General features: G+C 36.4%; 5 protein-coding genes across 5 annotated transcripts; 4 read left to right on the top strand and 1 right to left on the bottom strand.

The window, feature by feature from the left end:
• The first annotated feature begins 73 nt into the window (after positions 1 to 73).
• On the top strand, positions 74 to 1,766 carry LOC122721178 (senescence-specific cysteine protease SAG39-like). The gene is made up of 2 exons (XM_043952325.1): positions 74 to 817; positions 899 to 1,766. Exons 1-2 carry the CDS (start codon positions 382 to 384, stop codon positions 1,489 to 1,491), a joined length of 1,029 nt encoding a protein of 342 aa, XP_043808260.1. The 5' UTR covers positions 74 to 381; the 3' UTR covers positions 1,492 to 1,766.
• Positions 1,767 to 2,917: 1,151 nt separating this feature from the next.
• On the top strand, positions 2,918 to 4,240 carry LOC110605651 (senescence-specific cysteine protease SAG39). Its single transcript, XM_021744286.2, has 2 exons — positions 2,918 to 3,392; positions 3,476 to 4,240. The coding sequence occupies exons 1-2, from the start codon at positions 2,957 to 2,959 to the stop codon at positions 4,066 to 4,068; spliced, it is 1,029 nt and encodes a 342-aa protein (XP_021599978.1). The 5' UTR covers positions 2,918 to 2,956; the 3' UTR covers positions 4,069 to 4,240.
• A 1,084-nt stretch (positions 4,241 to 5,324) lies between these two features.
• LOC110605324 (senescence-specific cysteine protease SAG39) lies at positions 5,325 to 6,662 on the top strand. The gene is made up of 2 exons (XM_021743816.2): positions 5,325 to 5,811; positions 5,890 to 6,662. Exons 1-2 carry the CDS (start codon positions 5,379 to 5,381, stop codon positions 6,480 to 6,482), a joined length of 1,026 nt encoding a protein of 341 aa, XP_021599508.1. The 5' UTR covers positions 5,325 to 5,378; the 3' UTR covers positions 6,483 to 6,662.
• A 417-nt stretch (positions 6,663 to 7,079) lies between these two features.
• Positions 7,080 to 8,767, bottom strand: LOC110605323 (50S ribosomal protein L34, chloroplastic). Its single transcript, XM_021743814.2, has 2 exons — positions 8,454 to 8,767; positions 7,080 to 7,597 (listed from the first exon to the last, which is right to left on the bottom strand). The coding sequence occupies exons 1-2, from the start codon at positions 8,674 to 8,676 to the stop codon at positions 7,338 to 7,340; spliced, it is 483 nt and encodes a 160-aa protein (XP_021599506.1). The 5' UTR covers positions 8,677 to 8,767; the 3' UTR covers positions 7,080 to 7,337.
• Positions 8,768 to 12,554: 3,787 nt separating this feature from the next.
• On the top strand, positions 12,555 to 15,724 carry LOC110605322 (protein trichome birefringence-like 38). The gene is made up of 5 exons (XM_021743813.2): positions 12,555 to 13,147; positions 13,375 to 13,546; positions 14,587 to 14,762; positions 14,868 to 15,026; positions 15,107 to 15,724. The coding sequence occupies exons 1-5, from the start codon at positions 12,849 to 12,851 to the stop codon at positions 15,396 to 15,398; spliced, it is 1,098 nt and encodes a 365-aa protein (XP_021599505.1). The 5' UTR covers positions 12,555 to 12,848; the 3' UTR covers positions 15,399 to 15,724.

The following is a 15,724-nucleotide window of genomic DNA, read 5'->3' as shown; positions in this document are numbered from 1 at the left end:
ATTCCATTCGCGGCTGCTCCCCCGTGTGAACCAAATTTACTCATACAATACAAAAGACTCGCCCCGACGCCTAACAGACCAAATAAGAATTCAGCTTAATAATTAGATTAATCAACTCATCATATGCAACAAAACAAACACTAGGTGAAATAGAGGCGAAGCTCATAGGAAGAAACAACGTCAAGAAACCGATCTTTGGTTGTCCATGTCTTGCACAACTTGCCGGATTCACCAAGCAATATGGGAATTCGACTTGGAAGAAATCGGAAATCCTGTAGAAAGTTTACTGCACAAGTATAAATACCTTTATTTCTCAAAGGACTTGTGTGCCAAACGCATTACTCACCATCTTGAACAGCAATATTATATTCACTTGGCAGAATGGCTGCAATTCGTGAAAGCAAACTAATTTTTGTGGCAATTTTGTTAGTGGGAATCTGGGCATCTCAAGCTTGGTCACGTTCGCTCAAGGATGCAACCATGACTGAGAAGCACGAAATGTGGATGGCTAAATATGGACGTGTTTATAAAGACAGTGCAGAGATGGAGAGACGCTTTAATATATTCAGCGAGAATGTGAAGTTCATCGAGTCCTTCAACAATGCTGCGAATAAGCCTTACAAGCTGGACATCAATGAATTTGCAGACCTAACTAATAAAGAGTTCAGAGCCTCTAGAAATGGATACAAAAGGTCTTCCGTTCTTAAATCATTAACAACATCTTCTTTTAGATATGAAAATGTCACTGCAGTGCCAACCTCCATTGATTGGAGGAATAAAGGAGCTGTTACTCCCATCAAGGACCAAGGCCAATGTGGTAAAAGCACATTAGCTTATTTCATATAACCTTGTACATTTTTAATATTTTGTTTACTAACTTGTCTAAAATATGTTGTAGGATGTTGCTGGGCATTTTCTGCTGTGGCAGCCATGGAAGGCATAACAAAGCTTTCAACAGGGAAGTTGATCTCTCTTTCAGAGCAAGAACTAGTTGATTGTGACACAAATGGTGAAGATCAAGGTTGTGAAGGTGGACTTATGGATGATGCATTTGAATTCATAATACAAAATGGAGGCCTAACTACTGAAGCCAATTACCCTTACAAAGGAGAGGATGGCACTTGCAACACAGGGAAGGCATCTAATCATGCAGCTAAAATTACTGGGTATGAAGATGTGCCTGCCAATAGCGAAGAGGCACTGAAGAAGGCAGTAGCCAACCATCCAGTTTCTGTTGCCATTGATGCCAGTGGATCTGCTTTCCAATTCTACTCAAACGGGGTGTTTACAGGAGACTGTGGAACTGAATTAGACCATGGGGTTACTGCAGTGGGGTACGGGACAAGTGATGATGGTACAAAATATTGGCTAGTGAAGAACTCATGGGGAAGTTCTTGGGGTGAGGATGGATACATAAGAATGGAAAGAGACATTGATGCTAAGGAAGGCCTTTGTGGAATAGCCATGGAGCCTTCATATCCAACTGCATAAAAATGGCAGCAAAGTATAAATTTCTGGACCTTAAGATTCTATTCTGCATAAGTATAAGCTATTTGGAGTATTATTCTGTAAAATCATGTATTGCACTTGCTTTCAGCTTGTATGTATATAAAGGCTTACTTTGGTAAGGAAATTGGTGGTGATTCCTTCTTTCAATCTTACTTCTACACTTACACTCCAAGGCGCCAATCATAAACTTCTAAGTAAAAATAGCAAATAGGTTTATGATCATGCTTGGCTTTGTAAGAAATGCTGAGGGCTATGTAAGAAATCCTAGGAATTATGGTTACTGTTCACAGTAAACTAAGTCAGAGAGTTGAGACATAATACAATGATGTTTCCATATCACATTAGTTTTCTAAAATAGAATTCTGAGTGGGTTTCGATTAATCTTGGTACTGAATGCTTAGAATGAATAAAACATTTCTGCCAATCCCTTAGAAACTAATAAATTAATTAATTATTTGTCTTAAAAGAATTGCACCAGCATAAGTCAAACAGACTAAATGCTGGATACATCAAAATATTAAGTCCCAATAAAGCCGAATGATTAGTTAAATGAATTCCGCCACATATAATTTTATGGGGAGCATATTTCCATTATGATTATGTTCTTCCTCTTACTCACTCCAGTTTATTGAGGAATACAAGGATTAGTAAGTTGACAATGAATTCCTAATTCCCTGCAAATAACTTCAAAATTTTCTGAGACATACTTAGTACCATTATCTGACCTGAGTCTCAGTCTTAATGCTGCAATTGGATTGATTTTTAACCATACACTTAAATTGAAAGAAATACCAGGTACTTCATATTGTTGCTTTAAGAAATGAACCCACGAGAACCATGAATAATCATCAATACTCATAGGTCCACAAACAACTAATTGCAGCTTTTCAATGGCCCTCCAGGCCTTGCTAATTGGAATAAATTTTTTTTTTCGTGCTTTTCAAGCTAACACATATCATAAACATGTTGATCTTCCGTTGCAGCAGGTCTATTATTAATAAAATGTTTAGTATGCCAGAGTTTGATTGACAGGTATATACATACTTCCCCTGTTCCATTTGCAGCTTATCCACCGTCTGAACCAAATTAATCATACAATACAAAAAAAAAGAAAAGTAAGCACTTGCACCAATGCTCAACAGACCAAATAAGAATTCAGCTCGATAATTGGACTAATCAACGCACCGTATACAGCAAATAAAATTTCTCACAACAATACAAACAGTAGGTAATTAATATGAAAGAAGCAACGTCAAGAAACTGAACTTTGGTTGTCCATATCATACACAACTTGCCGGATTCACCAGGTAATATGAGAATGCAATTTGGAAGAAATCCTGTAGAAAGGTTGCTGCACAAGTATAAATACCTTTAGTTCTCAGAGGACTGGTGTGCCAAAACACATTAATCACCATCCTGAACAGCAATATCATATTCGCATCGGATAATGGCTGCAATTCTTGAAAACAAACTAATTTTTGTGGCGATTTTGTTAGTGGGAATCTGGACATCTCAAGCCTCGTCACGCTCACTCAAGGATGCAACCATGACTGAGAAGCATGAAATGTGGATGGCTAAATATGGACGTGTTTATAAAGACAGCGCAGAGATGGAGAGACGCTTTAATATATTCAGCGAGAATGTGAAGTTCATCGAGTCCTTCAACAATGCTGCGAATAAGCCTTACAAGCTGGACATCAATGAATTTGCAGACCTGACTAATAAAGAGTTCAGAGCCTCTAGAAATAGATACAAAAGGTCTTCCGTTCTTAAATCATTAACAACATCTTCTTTTAGATATGAAAATGTCACTGCAGTGCCAACCTCCATTGATTGGAGGAATAAAGGAGCTGTTACTCCCATCAAGGACCAAGGCCAATGTGGTAAGACACACTAGCTCATTTTTTATTACCTCTTACATCTTTAATATATTATTTTAAACTAACTTGTCTAAAATATGTTGTAGGATGTTGCTGGGCATTTTCTGCTGTGGCAGCCATGGAAGGGATTACAAAGCTTTCAACAGGGAAGTTGATCTCTCTTTCAGAGCAAGAATTAGTTGATTGTGATACAAATGGTGAAGATCAAGGGTGCGAAGGTGGCCTTATGGATGATGCATTTGAATTCATAATACAAAATGGAGGCCTAACTACTGAAGCCAATTACCCTTACAAAGGAGAGGATGGCACTTGCAACACAGGAAAGGCATCTAATCATGCAGCTAAAATTGCTGGTTATGAAGATGTGCCTGCCAATAGCGAAGAGGCACTAAAGAAGGCAGTAGCCAACCATCCAGTTTCTGTTGCCATTGATGCCAGTGGATCTGCCTTCCAATTCTACTCAAATGGGGTGTTTACAGGAGACTGTGGAACTGAACTAGACCATGGTGTTACTGCAGTGGGGTATGGGACAAGTGATGATGGTAAAAAGTATTGGTTAGTGAAGAACTCATGGGGAAGTTCTTGGGGTGAGGATGGATACATAAGAATGGAAAGAGACATTGATGCTAAGGAAGGCCTTTGTGGAATAGCCATGGAGCCTTCATATCCAACTGCATAAATGGCAACAAACCATAAATAGCTGGATCTTAAAAATCTAATTCTCCAAAAATATAGGCTATTGGGGTTTTTACTATTTTGTTCTGTAAGCTCATGTATTCCACTTGCTTGCAGTGTGTATGTATGTAAAGGTTTATTTTGGTAATGAAATGGGTGACGACACCTTCTTTCACTCTTACTTCTATTCATATACTCCAAGGCCAAGGATCAAAGTTGCATGCCAATCATAAAAATTTAAACTACAAATTACTGATAGTTGCTGTGTCTGGTTCCCTATGTTTATTTTTTCGCTTTTTCTTTTGATTGAAGGGTCAACTCATAAACTGTTGAGACCAATATGTTGGCCAAAGTAATGGGGTTGATTACAGGGTAAGAAATTAAGAATGCAAGATAAAGAGTTAAGACTTAATGAAACGATGATGTCAATATCATATTAGGCTTCTCATATAGACTTAACAAAACATTATGGGTTTGGGATTTTCTGTTGAATCTTGGTACTGAATTCTCAGAATGAACAATTGTCTATTCAGAATGAATAAAACATTTCTAATAGTAAAATGGTTTTAGTCACTTAGAAACTAATAAATTAATTATTTATTCTTCTTAAAAGAAAATTGCACCAGCACAAGTCAAAGAGATAAAATGTAGGACACCAATGTTAGAGTTAAATTTGAGGTCAATCCAAGACATGCTAAAGGCCATGGCCATGAATGAATTAGGGAACTCCAAAACAAACATTTGAGTTCAAGTCCCAATTGAGCCGGATGATCATATAATTTTTTTGGGAACTTATTTTCAATTAACAAACATCTGCTCATTTCCATTATGATTCTGTTCTTCCTTTCACTCACTTGAGACGGATTAGTAAATTGATGATGAACTCCTGATTCCCTGCAAATAACTTTTTCTGAGATATACTCAGTTTGTCGACCAAATTACTAATACAGTACAAAGGAAAATTGCAAGCACTTGCACTAACGCCTAACAGACCAAATAAGGATTCAGCTTAATAATTGGACTAATCAACTCACCATATACAGCAAATACAATTTCTCACAACAATATGAAAACTAGTTAACCTAGAAGGTGAAGGTGGAGCTCATAGGCAGAAGCAACGTCAAGAAATGGAACTTGCGTTGTCCATATCATACACAACTTGCCGGATTCACCAGGTAATATGGGAATTTTATTTGGAAGAGATCCTGTAGAAATATCGCTGCACTAGTATAAATACCTTTAGTTCTCAAAGGACTGGTGTGCCAAACACATTGCTCACTATCCTGAACAGCAACATCATATTCACTTGGCAGAATGCCTGCAATTCTCGAAAACAAACCAATTTTTGTGGCAATTTTGTTAGTGGGAATCTGGACATCTCAAACCTCGTCACGCTCGCTCAAGGATGCGTCCATGACTGAGAAGCATGAAATGTGGATGGCTAAGTATGGACGTGTTTATAAAGACAACGCAGAGAAGGAAAGACGTTTTAATATATTCGAGGAGAATGTGAAATTCATTGAATCCTTCAACAATGCTGGGAATAAGCCTTACAAGCTAGACATCAATGAATTTGCAGACCTAGCTAATGAAGAGTTCAGAGCTTCTAGAAATGGATACAAAAGGTCTGCCATTCTTAAATCATCAACATCTTCTTTTAGGTATGAAAATGTCACTGCAGTGCCAACCTCCATTGATTGGAGGAATAAAGGAGCCGTTACCCCCATCAAGGACCAAGGCCAATGTGGTAAGGCACATTAGCTTATTTTATATACCTCGTACATCTTTAAGATTTGTTTACTAACTTGTCTAAAATATGTTGTAGGATGTTGCTGGGCCTTTTCTGCTGTGGCAGCCATGGAAGGGATTACAAAGCTTTCAACAGGGAAGTTGATCTCTCTTTCAGAGCAAGAACTAGTTGATTGTGACACAAATGGTGAAGATCAAGGCTGCGAAGGTGGGCTTATGGATGATGCATTTGAATTCATAATAAAAAATGGAGGCCTAACTACTGAAGCCAATTACCCCTACAAAGGACAGGATGACACTTGCAACACAGGGAAGGCATCTAATCATGCAGCCAAAATTACTGGTTATGAAGATGTGCCGGCCAATAGCGAAGAGGCACTAAAGAAGGCAGTAGCTAACCATCCAGTTTCCGTTGCCATTGATGCCGGTGGATCTGCCTTCCAGTTCTACTCAAATGGGATCTTTACAGGAGAATGCGGAACTGAATTAGACCATGGTGTTACTGCAGTGGGGTATGGGACAAGTGATGATGGTACAAAGTATTGGCTGGTGAAGAACTCATGGGGAACTTCTTGGGGTGAGGATGGATACATAAGAATGGAAAGAGACATTGATGCTAAGGAAGGCCTTTGTGGAATAGCCATGGAGCCTTCCTATCCAACTGCATAAATGGCAGCAAAGTATAATTGCTGTACATTAAAAATCAAATTCTCCAAACATATACGCTATATAGAGTGCTACCATTTCATTCTGTAAACTCATGTATTGCACTTGCTCACAGTATGTAAAGAGTTGAAGACTTGATAAAACGATGTTGCAAATATCATAAGGCTTCTCATATGGAACTAACAAATACATTGTTGGTTTGGAATTTTCTATTTGAATCTTGGTACCGTATGCTCAGAATGAATAATTCTCCATTCAGAATGAATAAAACATTTGTTCTAATAAAATGGTTTTAGTCCCTTATAAACTAATAAAATAATTAATTATTCCTCTTAAACAAAAATTAGACCAGCACACCTCTGTTTGAGTTAAACTTGAGGTCAATCAAAGACATGCTAGGGGCCACGGCCATGGATGAATCAGGGACAAACAAAAATAACTCCAAAACAACTTTTAGTCATCTGCCTTCAAATGTTATTTGTTTCTCTGCATGTCCTTTGCTCTTAAATTGTCTAGTTTGAACCTACTCCATTTCCATCGAAGGCCTTAAACACTCAAAAACACTTTTGGAAAAACATGTTATGGATGAGACAACAGAAATGAAAAGAAGCTGAACCTAAAGACCATTTCAGATTATCTGAAGAAATGACATTGTACATTTCAGACCGAACCAGTGAAAACTAGAAACATTGTAAATAAAATGAGAACAGAAATAGATCAAGACAGAGAAAGCAAGACTTAATCTACAAAGGGTTCCTCAATGGAAAATATCTTTGAATACAAGCCTGCAAAGTTACTTGATACAAAAACAATCAGTACGTACCATTAAACTTCACCAAATGAATCTACGAGACTAATTTAAAGATGACGTTTTCCAGAATTAGGGTTGGATTTGGTGCAAAGGACCCGTCGCCCCTTGGCACGTCGGCGTTTCAATATTGCCCTTCCACTAGTGGTTCTCATCCGTCGACGAAAGCCATGAGTCCGAGCCAGAGACTTTCGAGACCTGTTCCTCTTGGTTTGACAAAGAGCAGCCTTTCCAGCTCTGACCACAAGGCCATAGCCTCTTCCCTTTCTGACCCCATTGTCAGAATTCAAATCCAACCCCAAAGATAAACCTGCAAAACAGTGAGTCACCTAAGTGTAAGCAATGGAATTTTAACTCCTCAAGTTTTTCAATCCAATTCTTCTGCCACTATTAAGCATGCTAAACTAAGCTCTGAAATGGATTAAACTTATGCAGCTAGTACAGTGCATGACAACCTTCTTATGAAACAGCAGAAACTTGGACTCCATAAACAAGTGATTCATACCTTACGCAGTTAGCAGTGCAAATGATTGCAAACGAAATCTTAATGTCATGTTATTCAACATATTTGTTCTTCTATACAAGGAGAATGCTGTACAGGTAACAGAAGTACAGTAGTATATGCTCTACCATACTTTTGAGCAATGCCTCAACATATGCTACAGAAAAAGGAATCATAAACATTAAATGCCTGTATACCTTCTTAAAATTAATGAAATTATAATGTTATGTATTAGAATGCCGCAAGCACAATAGTAATAGTGAGTTCTAAATTATTCTTCCAACATCTGCCTATCCTAAGTTTCTTGTTTAGCAATTCAAAATTAAGATTTTAGTGAAAAGAACCAAAATTTACTTCAATTATTATCCCACAAAATTACAATTACCCTTCTATGCTAACCAAAACCATTCCAGAAGCAATGTTCAAGTAAAGTTTCCAATCATCATTCAAGTTCCCGAATAAAAATTTTTACAGCTCCATTTTAGCTCTTAAAAGTAAAATGTAAGAGAAGGGAGACACCCACTCAAATCAGAGACCGCAAACCCATAGGATAATCATTATATTGAAGTAATTTAAACACAAATAACAACAACCGAGGACGCCCATAACAGAATATCATAAAAATAACAACAATTGAAGCATAATTCGAGATGGGTTCAGCTACCTGAGAAGGAAGAAGGGACTGAGAGAGAAGAAGAGAGAAAGGAGCAGTGAAGAAGTCCAGAGCGAGCTGTAGAGTTGCTGATCACATTCATTGAGAAATTGCTTCTTGGTCTTGAACGGGAGAAGAAAGAAAGCGAAGCTGAAGGGCAGCGAGAAGTTTGTACACTTCGAGCTGATACCCACGGTGGCGATGTACATGAAACCGTCGATAATGAAGCTGCCATTCTTATCTCTGACTCGGAAACTGTCTCTCGGTTCTTTCTGCTTCAGTGTCTCGTTATCCTCGCAAGTCGCAAGGCTGTGGCTAGTGGCCACCTTCCATTCGGTAGTGCATAAACGAATGGGCCCAACTCTGAGGCAATTGGACAAGGCCCAATAGGCCCATTGGTGCATGCTGGCCACAATTTTTGAAAATAATATAAAATAGATGTTGTGAGATTGAGGTGAAATTAGATGCAAAAACGTAACTGTGGGAACAAGTTTCTGAAAAGGCAAAGTAATACGCAACTTGGGAAACTGCCATTTAAGTGGGCCTTCACCCACTTGCGTAACCGTAGCGCACCTCTGCATATCTTTTCTTTAGTTAATTGGTGAGATTTTTTGAATAAATCAGCTCAGAAAGTTTAGTTTTAAAATCATGATATCCTACTGGGTCTCAATTTTTTAGTCATGTGAATTTTTATTTTTTAAAATTTTGTATAATTAAAATAAATAGTACCTTATTTAAATTAAATAGGGAATCAAATTAAAAATTATCACCTAAAAAAATAATGGAAATGCACTATATTTCGTTTTTAATAGCCGTAAAATTGTTATCATGAATGAGATTTTCACATCATTTTTTTAAAGCATGTTTTTTTTATGGTCCAGTTTTAGCCAGATAAGGATTAGATTCCTTAATATAAAAACAAGTTTGCTTGTATAATTGTGAAACTCTCCAAAAACATCACCTTCCAAGTAAATGCGAAAACACCATGTGCCCATTATTGTGGAGGATGCCCATTTCAACATCCTTCCCACTTCTTACTCCTTTTAATTGCTTTTTGGTTAGATCTGATCTGATGATCGTTGGGTTAGTGACGCTCAGATCGCAGTCGAATTCTTACAGAAAAATCAAATCTAAAATCTATCAGAGTCGGGATTATTGATATCCAGACCGCGTCGAACCCTTATAGGAGAGTCGGACCCAAGACCTATTAGAGTTTATTACGCAAACTGGCCTATTAGCATACAACTCAATTCACAGTTGAAATAGGTTGATCTGATCCGGGTCTGAACTCATCAAAAAGAAACCCAGCTCATCTGATGTGATGAGAAATAGGAGAGCAAGTCCAGTTATACCATGATTCTATCAACATGAGTACCGAAAGAAAATGAAATGGCCACCTGACGATGGTGGATAGACAGATACGCCCGTACATAAATTTTTGTGTAATAGCGACAGATGGCGGCACCGTAGTAGTGTGTTAGTTATGCGTGATTAGAGAATAAAAAAAAATAAAAGAGAAAGATATAAACTATTCGGACTAAATATACTCACTCATCCAAAACCCTACCTCTTTACCATTAAACAGTAATATTATATTAATATATAATATAATAATAATTAAATAATTAAAATTTTAATATTAAAATTTAATTAAATTCAAATCATCAAAATTAAAAATTACTAATTTTGGCTCAAAAGCGAGCTGAACCAATGGCAAAGCTCAAATTAGACGAGGCTTTATGTAATTGGCAAGTCTATTATCCAAAAGCTCAAACTATAATTATGCTTAAGCAAAGTTTAACTTCAAGGAATCAATAATTATATAATATTTTCATCAATAAAGTGAGTAAAGATGCTTATTGTTTCCATGGGATCAATTAGCAGATATTTAAATATCGCCTTTTTGAGATTGTTAATTTAGCCTAAGGCCGGCACTGGAGACCACCATCTCTAATGGCATTAAAAATATATGAGCTGTGTTCATGGTGGCTTAGAGAGGTTTCCAACCCACTAGTTAGAGTCGTTTTCACCAATTTTTTAAAATCTTGAGATACCATTATTTAGAAGGGATTAGGATTAGGTATCTTAATTTTCCAGGAAGAGGAAAGATTTCCTGATCTTTTGGTTTGTAAATAGAATTGGATGGTTCAAAATTTTCAAATGTTTTAATTGAATTTCAAGCTTCCTATTAAAAAAGAAAAAAAAAGGCCATTTATAGCAAGTTGATGTATTGATTCTATATATACATATGACATGATTACTCGGAAAACAGAAGCATTGCCCAATATTGCATCAAGATTTTACATGGGTCATACTTGAATTTACACAAAAAGCAAGACAACAGCCTTCGTGAAAGACCTTTGAAATGTTCACAAATTAACAAAAAAAATTTTTTTGTTTTGTTAAAAAGAGAGTCATGGGTATGGCTCTTGTAGCCGATTCACCAATTTCACAGCAGGTAGTGGTGGGACCAGAACAGGGACGGGTAGAGCAATGGCGGACCCAGTGGGTCCTATTGCTTCCACAGAGAATGTCCCAGACCCAGTGCCAGAGTGAACCGATTAGGCGGTGGGGTTCTTGCTTCTTGAAGCTGCCCTCTGCAATTTGCATTAAAAAAGCGTAAGCTTTTATGAGAAAAAGAAGGAGAGATAACAATAATAATAATAAATATAAAATCCAAAACTTGGAATGCAGAGCAGAAGCATGCAGGCCGCTGATGGCTCACTGCCTCTCATCTCTCCACTCTTCAGAGAGAAACAGCCAGTGGCGGCCTTGCTTACCTTCTTTATCTGGACACAAACATATGAAGTTTGAAATTTATGTTTAATATTAAATATAGCTGCCTCAAACCAATATGAAATAACTAATTTATTTATTTTTTATTTTAAATTATTGGGTATATTAAATTGAATTTAATTTTTATAAAATGGTCATATCACATTTAAATGCTGCCTTTGTAGCTCTTTTTATGTCTTTGTGCTAAATTTTGTCTTTTTTTTAGGGGCTAAATGACTCAGTATTCTCTTTTATGTTAATAATTGCCTTATCTGTTCACATAAATGACAAATAAATGCATTTACTATAAACTCAATTTTGTGAAAATAAATTTATTATTCATTAAATTAAAAAGAGAAAATTACTTTTTAGTCCCTGAGGTTTAACGTAATTAACACTTCTATCCCTTTATTTTGGCGACCCAACACTTAAGTCCCTCACTTTCTCTTCCGTCCAAATTCATAGTCCTTCCGTCCATTTAAACCGTTTGGTCAAAGAGTCAAAGGTAAGAGGTGATAATTTTTTCCAAAAATACTCATCTCTCAATGTGAAATCCCTATTTTTTTTCTCTTTCATATTTTCTCCAGTTACTTTTATTCAGAAAGAAGAAGAAGAAGAAGAATAAGTTGCAGAAAGGGTAGGAAGAAGAAGAAGAAGAAGAAGAAGAAGAAGAAGAAGAAGAAGTTGCAGAAAGGGTAGGAAAAAGAAAAAGAAGAAGAACAAGAAATAAGAAGAAGAAGAAGAAGAAGTTGCAGAAAGGGTAGGAAGAAGAAGAAGAAGAAGAAGAAGAAGAAGAAGAAGAAGAAGAAGAAGAAAGAAGAAAAAGAAGAAGAAGAAGAAAGAAGAAGAAGAAGAAGAAAGAAGAAGAAGAAGTTACAGAAAGGGTAGGAAGAAGAATAAGAAGAAAGAGTAGGAAGAAGAATAAGAAGAAAGAAGAAGAAAAAGAAGAAGAAATTGCAAAAAGGGTAGGAAGAAGAAGAAGAAGAAGTTGCAGAAAGGGTAGGAAGAAGAATAAGAAGAAGAAGAAGAAGAAGAAAAAGAAGAAGAGGCATTTGGATTTGGATTAGTGAGGGTTAATTTTGTCAATTCATGTATCCCAAACGGCTATTTTGGATGGAAAGACTACGAATTTGGACGGAAGAGAAAGTGAGGGATTTAAGTGTTAGGTCGCCAAAATAGAGAGACAGAAGTATTAATTACGTTAAACCTCAGGGACTAAAAAGTAATTTTTCCAATTAAAAATTAAATATTTATATTTTAACTCAACACACGGTTAAATTAAGCCATGTGCAAATACATAAATATTGAGGCCGTGATCATATGCAGACCAATGGAAAGCAAAATAAACTTTTCAGAAAATCCCAAAATGTAGAATTTCAACGCCAAAACCTTCCACGTTGCTCTGCTTCAAAATCAATCATCCACCCAAGATAATTTCCACCTCATGTCAGATAATCAATTAAAAAACATACATCCAAAAAAAAAAAAAAAAGAAGAAAGAAAAAACAGAGCTCTTCTTTCTCACAACCATGTGAACCCACCACAGCTCAACTCCACCTGCATTATATAAATCCCATTCACGAGCCAGCCTCTGTGCATCTTCAACATTCAACTTAGACTCAAAAATCCCAGATGGGTATGAGATGTCATTTCTGGGTTTCTTTTATTTTTCAAGTTATGGCTGTGTTTCTGTTGGAGGAAGCAGAAGCACAGCAACACTACTACAATGTGAGCAGATTATTGAGAGGGAAAAAGCAAGTGAGTGTTTGCAATTTGTTTGAAGGGAAATGGGTGGTTGATGCTTCTTATCCTCTTTATGATTCTTCACATTGTCCCTTCATTGATGCTGAGTTTGATTGCCAAAAATATGGCAGACCTGATACTCACTATCTCAAGTACTCTTGGCGACCTGATTCCTGCAACTTACCCAGGTACTTTCACGCCAAATAGATAATATTAAAATTATTTTATTTTATATCAACCCATACACAGCTAAGAGTTATCTATTTATGGAATAATAAATAGACATCTGAAGTTTTGATGTGTTGAGAATTTTTTTTTCTTTGGATTGGACTCTTTCCCTATCAATTGAAGAAAGAAGTTTTTTTTTTTTTTTAAATAAAGATTGGAATTAATTAATTTTGGATGGAGGGTACAGGTTTAATGGTGTGGATTTCTTGAGGAGGTGGAGAGGAAAGAAGATAATGTTTGTGGGTGACTCACTGAGTCTGAACATGTGGGAATCGTTGTCCTGCATGATTCATGCGTCGGTGCCACATGCCAAGACCACCTCTTTGAAGCAAGATTCACTTCATTCTGTGACCTTTGAGGTGAGTTTAGCTCTTTTTTTTTAATAAAAAAACATTTTCAATCAGTACAGCTACCTGCATCTTTGTCCTTTTGTCCCCTCCTCTTTTATAGTATATAAAATATTTTACGGTTCAATTATTCATGGGTTATTGCTTTTGTGAAAAAAACAAGGTACTGTTCTCCATTTTCATGGCTGCTTTTTATCTAAATTTTAATGAAATCCATCAAGTGGTAGAAGAATTCTGATGCTTCCTTTTTTTTAGCTCTCCCATAATTAAAGAAACAGTAAAAGCTGTGAAAAGAGGCTCAGGGAATTCAATTCCACAACTAATCTTTGAAGCAACCAATTGAAGAATGGCCCAAAACAAAAAAAAAGGAAATGATTACTTCACCAATTCCAATCAAATAAAATCTTCTCTTGTCAGAGCTATTCTCCTATCGTCTAATTTTTCGTATATATATATTTTTACAATTATAAAAAATTTAATTTAATTAAATAAAATAAGAGGGCGGAGAGAGGGGGAAAAATTGCAATTAGGTGAGATTATTTTCTCTTTTCTTGTTTTAATGGACCATTGTGGTCAAGTGTAAGTATGCTTATCCTATTTTAGACTTTTAATGTAAAGTATTGCATGTTGAAAAAAAATGATAATAATTAAATTTAAAAAAAAAATTATTAGGGGACACCCAAATCTTAAAAGGGTCAACCCATGAGCAATTTGCAGTTGACAACTGTGATGAAGAGAATGCCAGCCTGTAGATTTTGTTTGATATGTGACCGTTTATAGTTGTTGGTTTAAAGTTATTAAATTTATATTTCTCTAATCACATTCATTATTACCTTTGGAATTAGGACACCGTGCTCCCTCTCCTACTCAGCTCTTAGCTCCCCATACACTTTGATTTAAATATTTTTTTTAGTCAATCTAATTATTATTATTATTATTTATATAAAATTTATAGTTTGAGTAATTTAAAATTTGAAAAAATGAATAATAAATATAAATGGGCAATTTTGTACGTGTCGTAGTTCCATGAACAAAAAACTGTGGTGGTGCAGGACTATGGAGTAACTCTGTCCATGTACAGAACACCATACTTGGTTGACATAGTTCGAGAAAGAGTTGGAAGAGTACTAAAGCTCAACTCCATTGAAGCTGGTAAAGCATGGAAAGGGATGGATTTGCTCATCTTCAACTCCTGGCATTGGTGGACTCACACTGGAAAATCTCAACCGTACCGTCTAATCTCAGTCTCATTTCTATTTGTTATTTCTTAGTTTATTTGATTTTGACCAAGACTTGAACTCGAGATCTTACATATCTACGTTGGGCAATGTAGATGGGACTATGTGAGTGATGGATCAAAAATGTACAAGGACATGAATCGTTTAGAGGCATTTTATAGAGGGATGTCAACATGGGCAAAATGGGTTTATCTTAATGTTGATGCTTCCAAAACCAAAGTCTTCTTCCAAGGGATTTCTCCAACCCATTATGAGTAAGTGAATGACTCAATTGATAAAAACACAAAAAAAGACCAGCAAATAATAAAGATTGAATTGTGTTGTATAAATCCAGGGGCAGGGATTGGAAGCAGCCAAAGAAGAATTGCTATGGAGAAGCAGAGCCACTGTCAGGTTCTAGTTATCCAGGTGGTGCTCCTCCAGCTGCTGCAGTGTTGAACAAGGTGTTAAGTTCAATTAAGAAGCCTGTTTATCTACTAGACATAACAACACTCTCACAATTAAGAAAAGATGCCCATCCTTCCACTTATAGTGGTGAAGGCTCTGGAACAGACTGCAGCCACTGGTGCCTTCCTGGATTGCCTGATACTTGGAATCAACTCCTGTATGCAGCTCTCATCATGTGAAGTGAAGGTCAAGACTCAAAGATCGGTTCAGTTTTTTTTATCTTTTTCTATAACATTTGTATATTTATGGAGGTGTAGAAATTTCAGATTAGGATGACAATAAGGAGCACAGACATCAATTGCAAAGTAATTGATTTTCCTCATCCTAATAATTGCTCTAAAGTGATGAACAGATAGGTGGAATTGGGAATCAGATGGCTTCTTGTGGGGATTAAACTTAATCTTCAGTTCTATTCAATTATCATTGGAGTTGTACTGATGACTTTCACATTCCTGTTCAATGGAATGTCACTACTCTTTTAATACTTAAAAAGCCTTTTCCACTG

This window comes from Manihot esculenta, chromosome 17 (assembly GCF_001659605.2).
Source record: "Manihot esculenta cultivar AM560-2 chromosome 17, M.esculenta_v8, whole genome shotgun sequence".
Lineage (NCBI taxonomy): Eukaryota > Viridiplantae > Streptophyta > Magnoliopsida > Malpighiales > Euphorbiaceae > Manihot > Manihot esculenta.
Note: the sequence above shows the minus strand (reverse complement) of the source record. Positions and strands in the feature narration are given on the sequence as shown.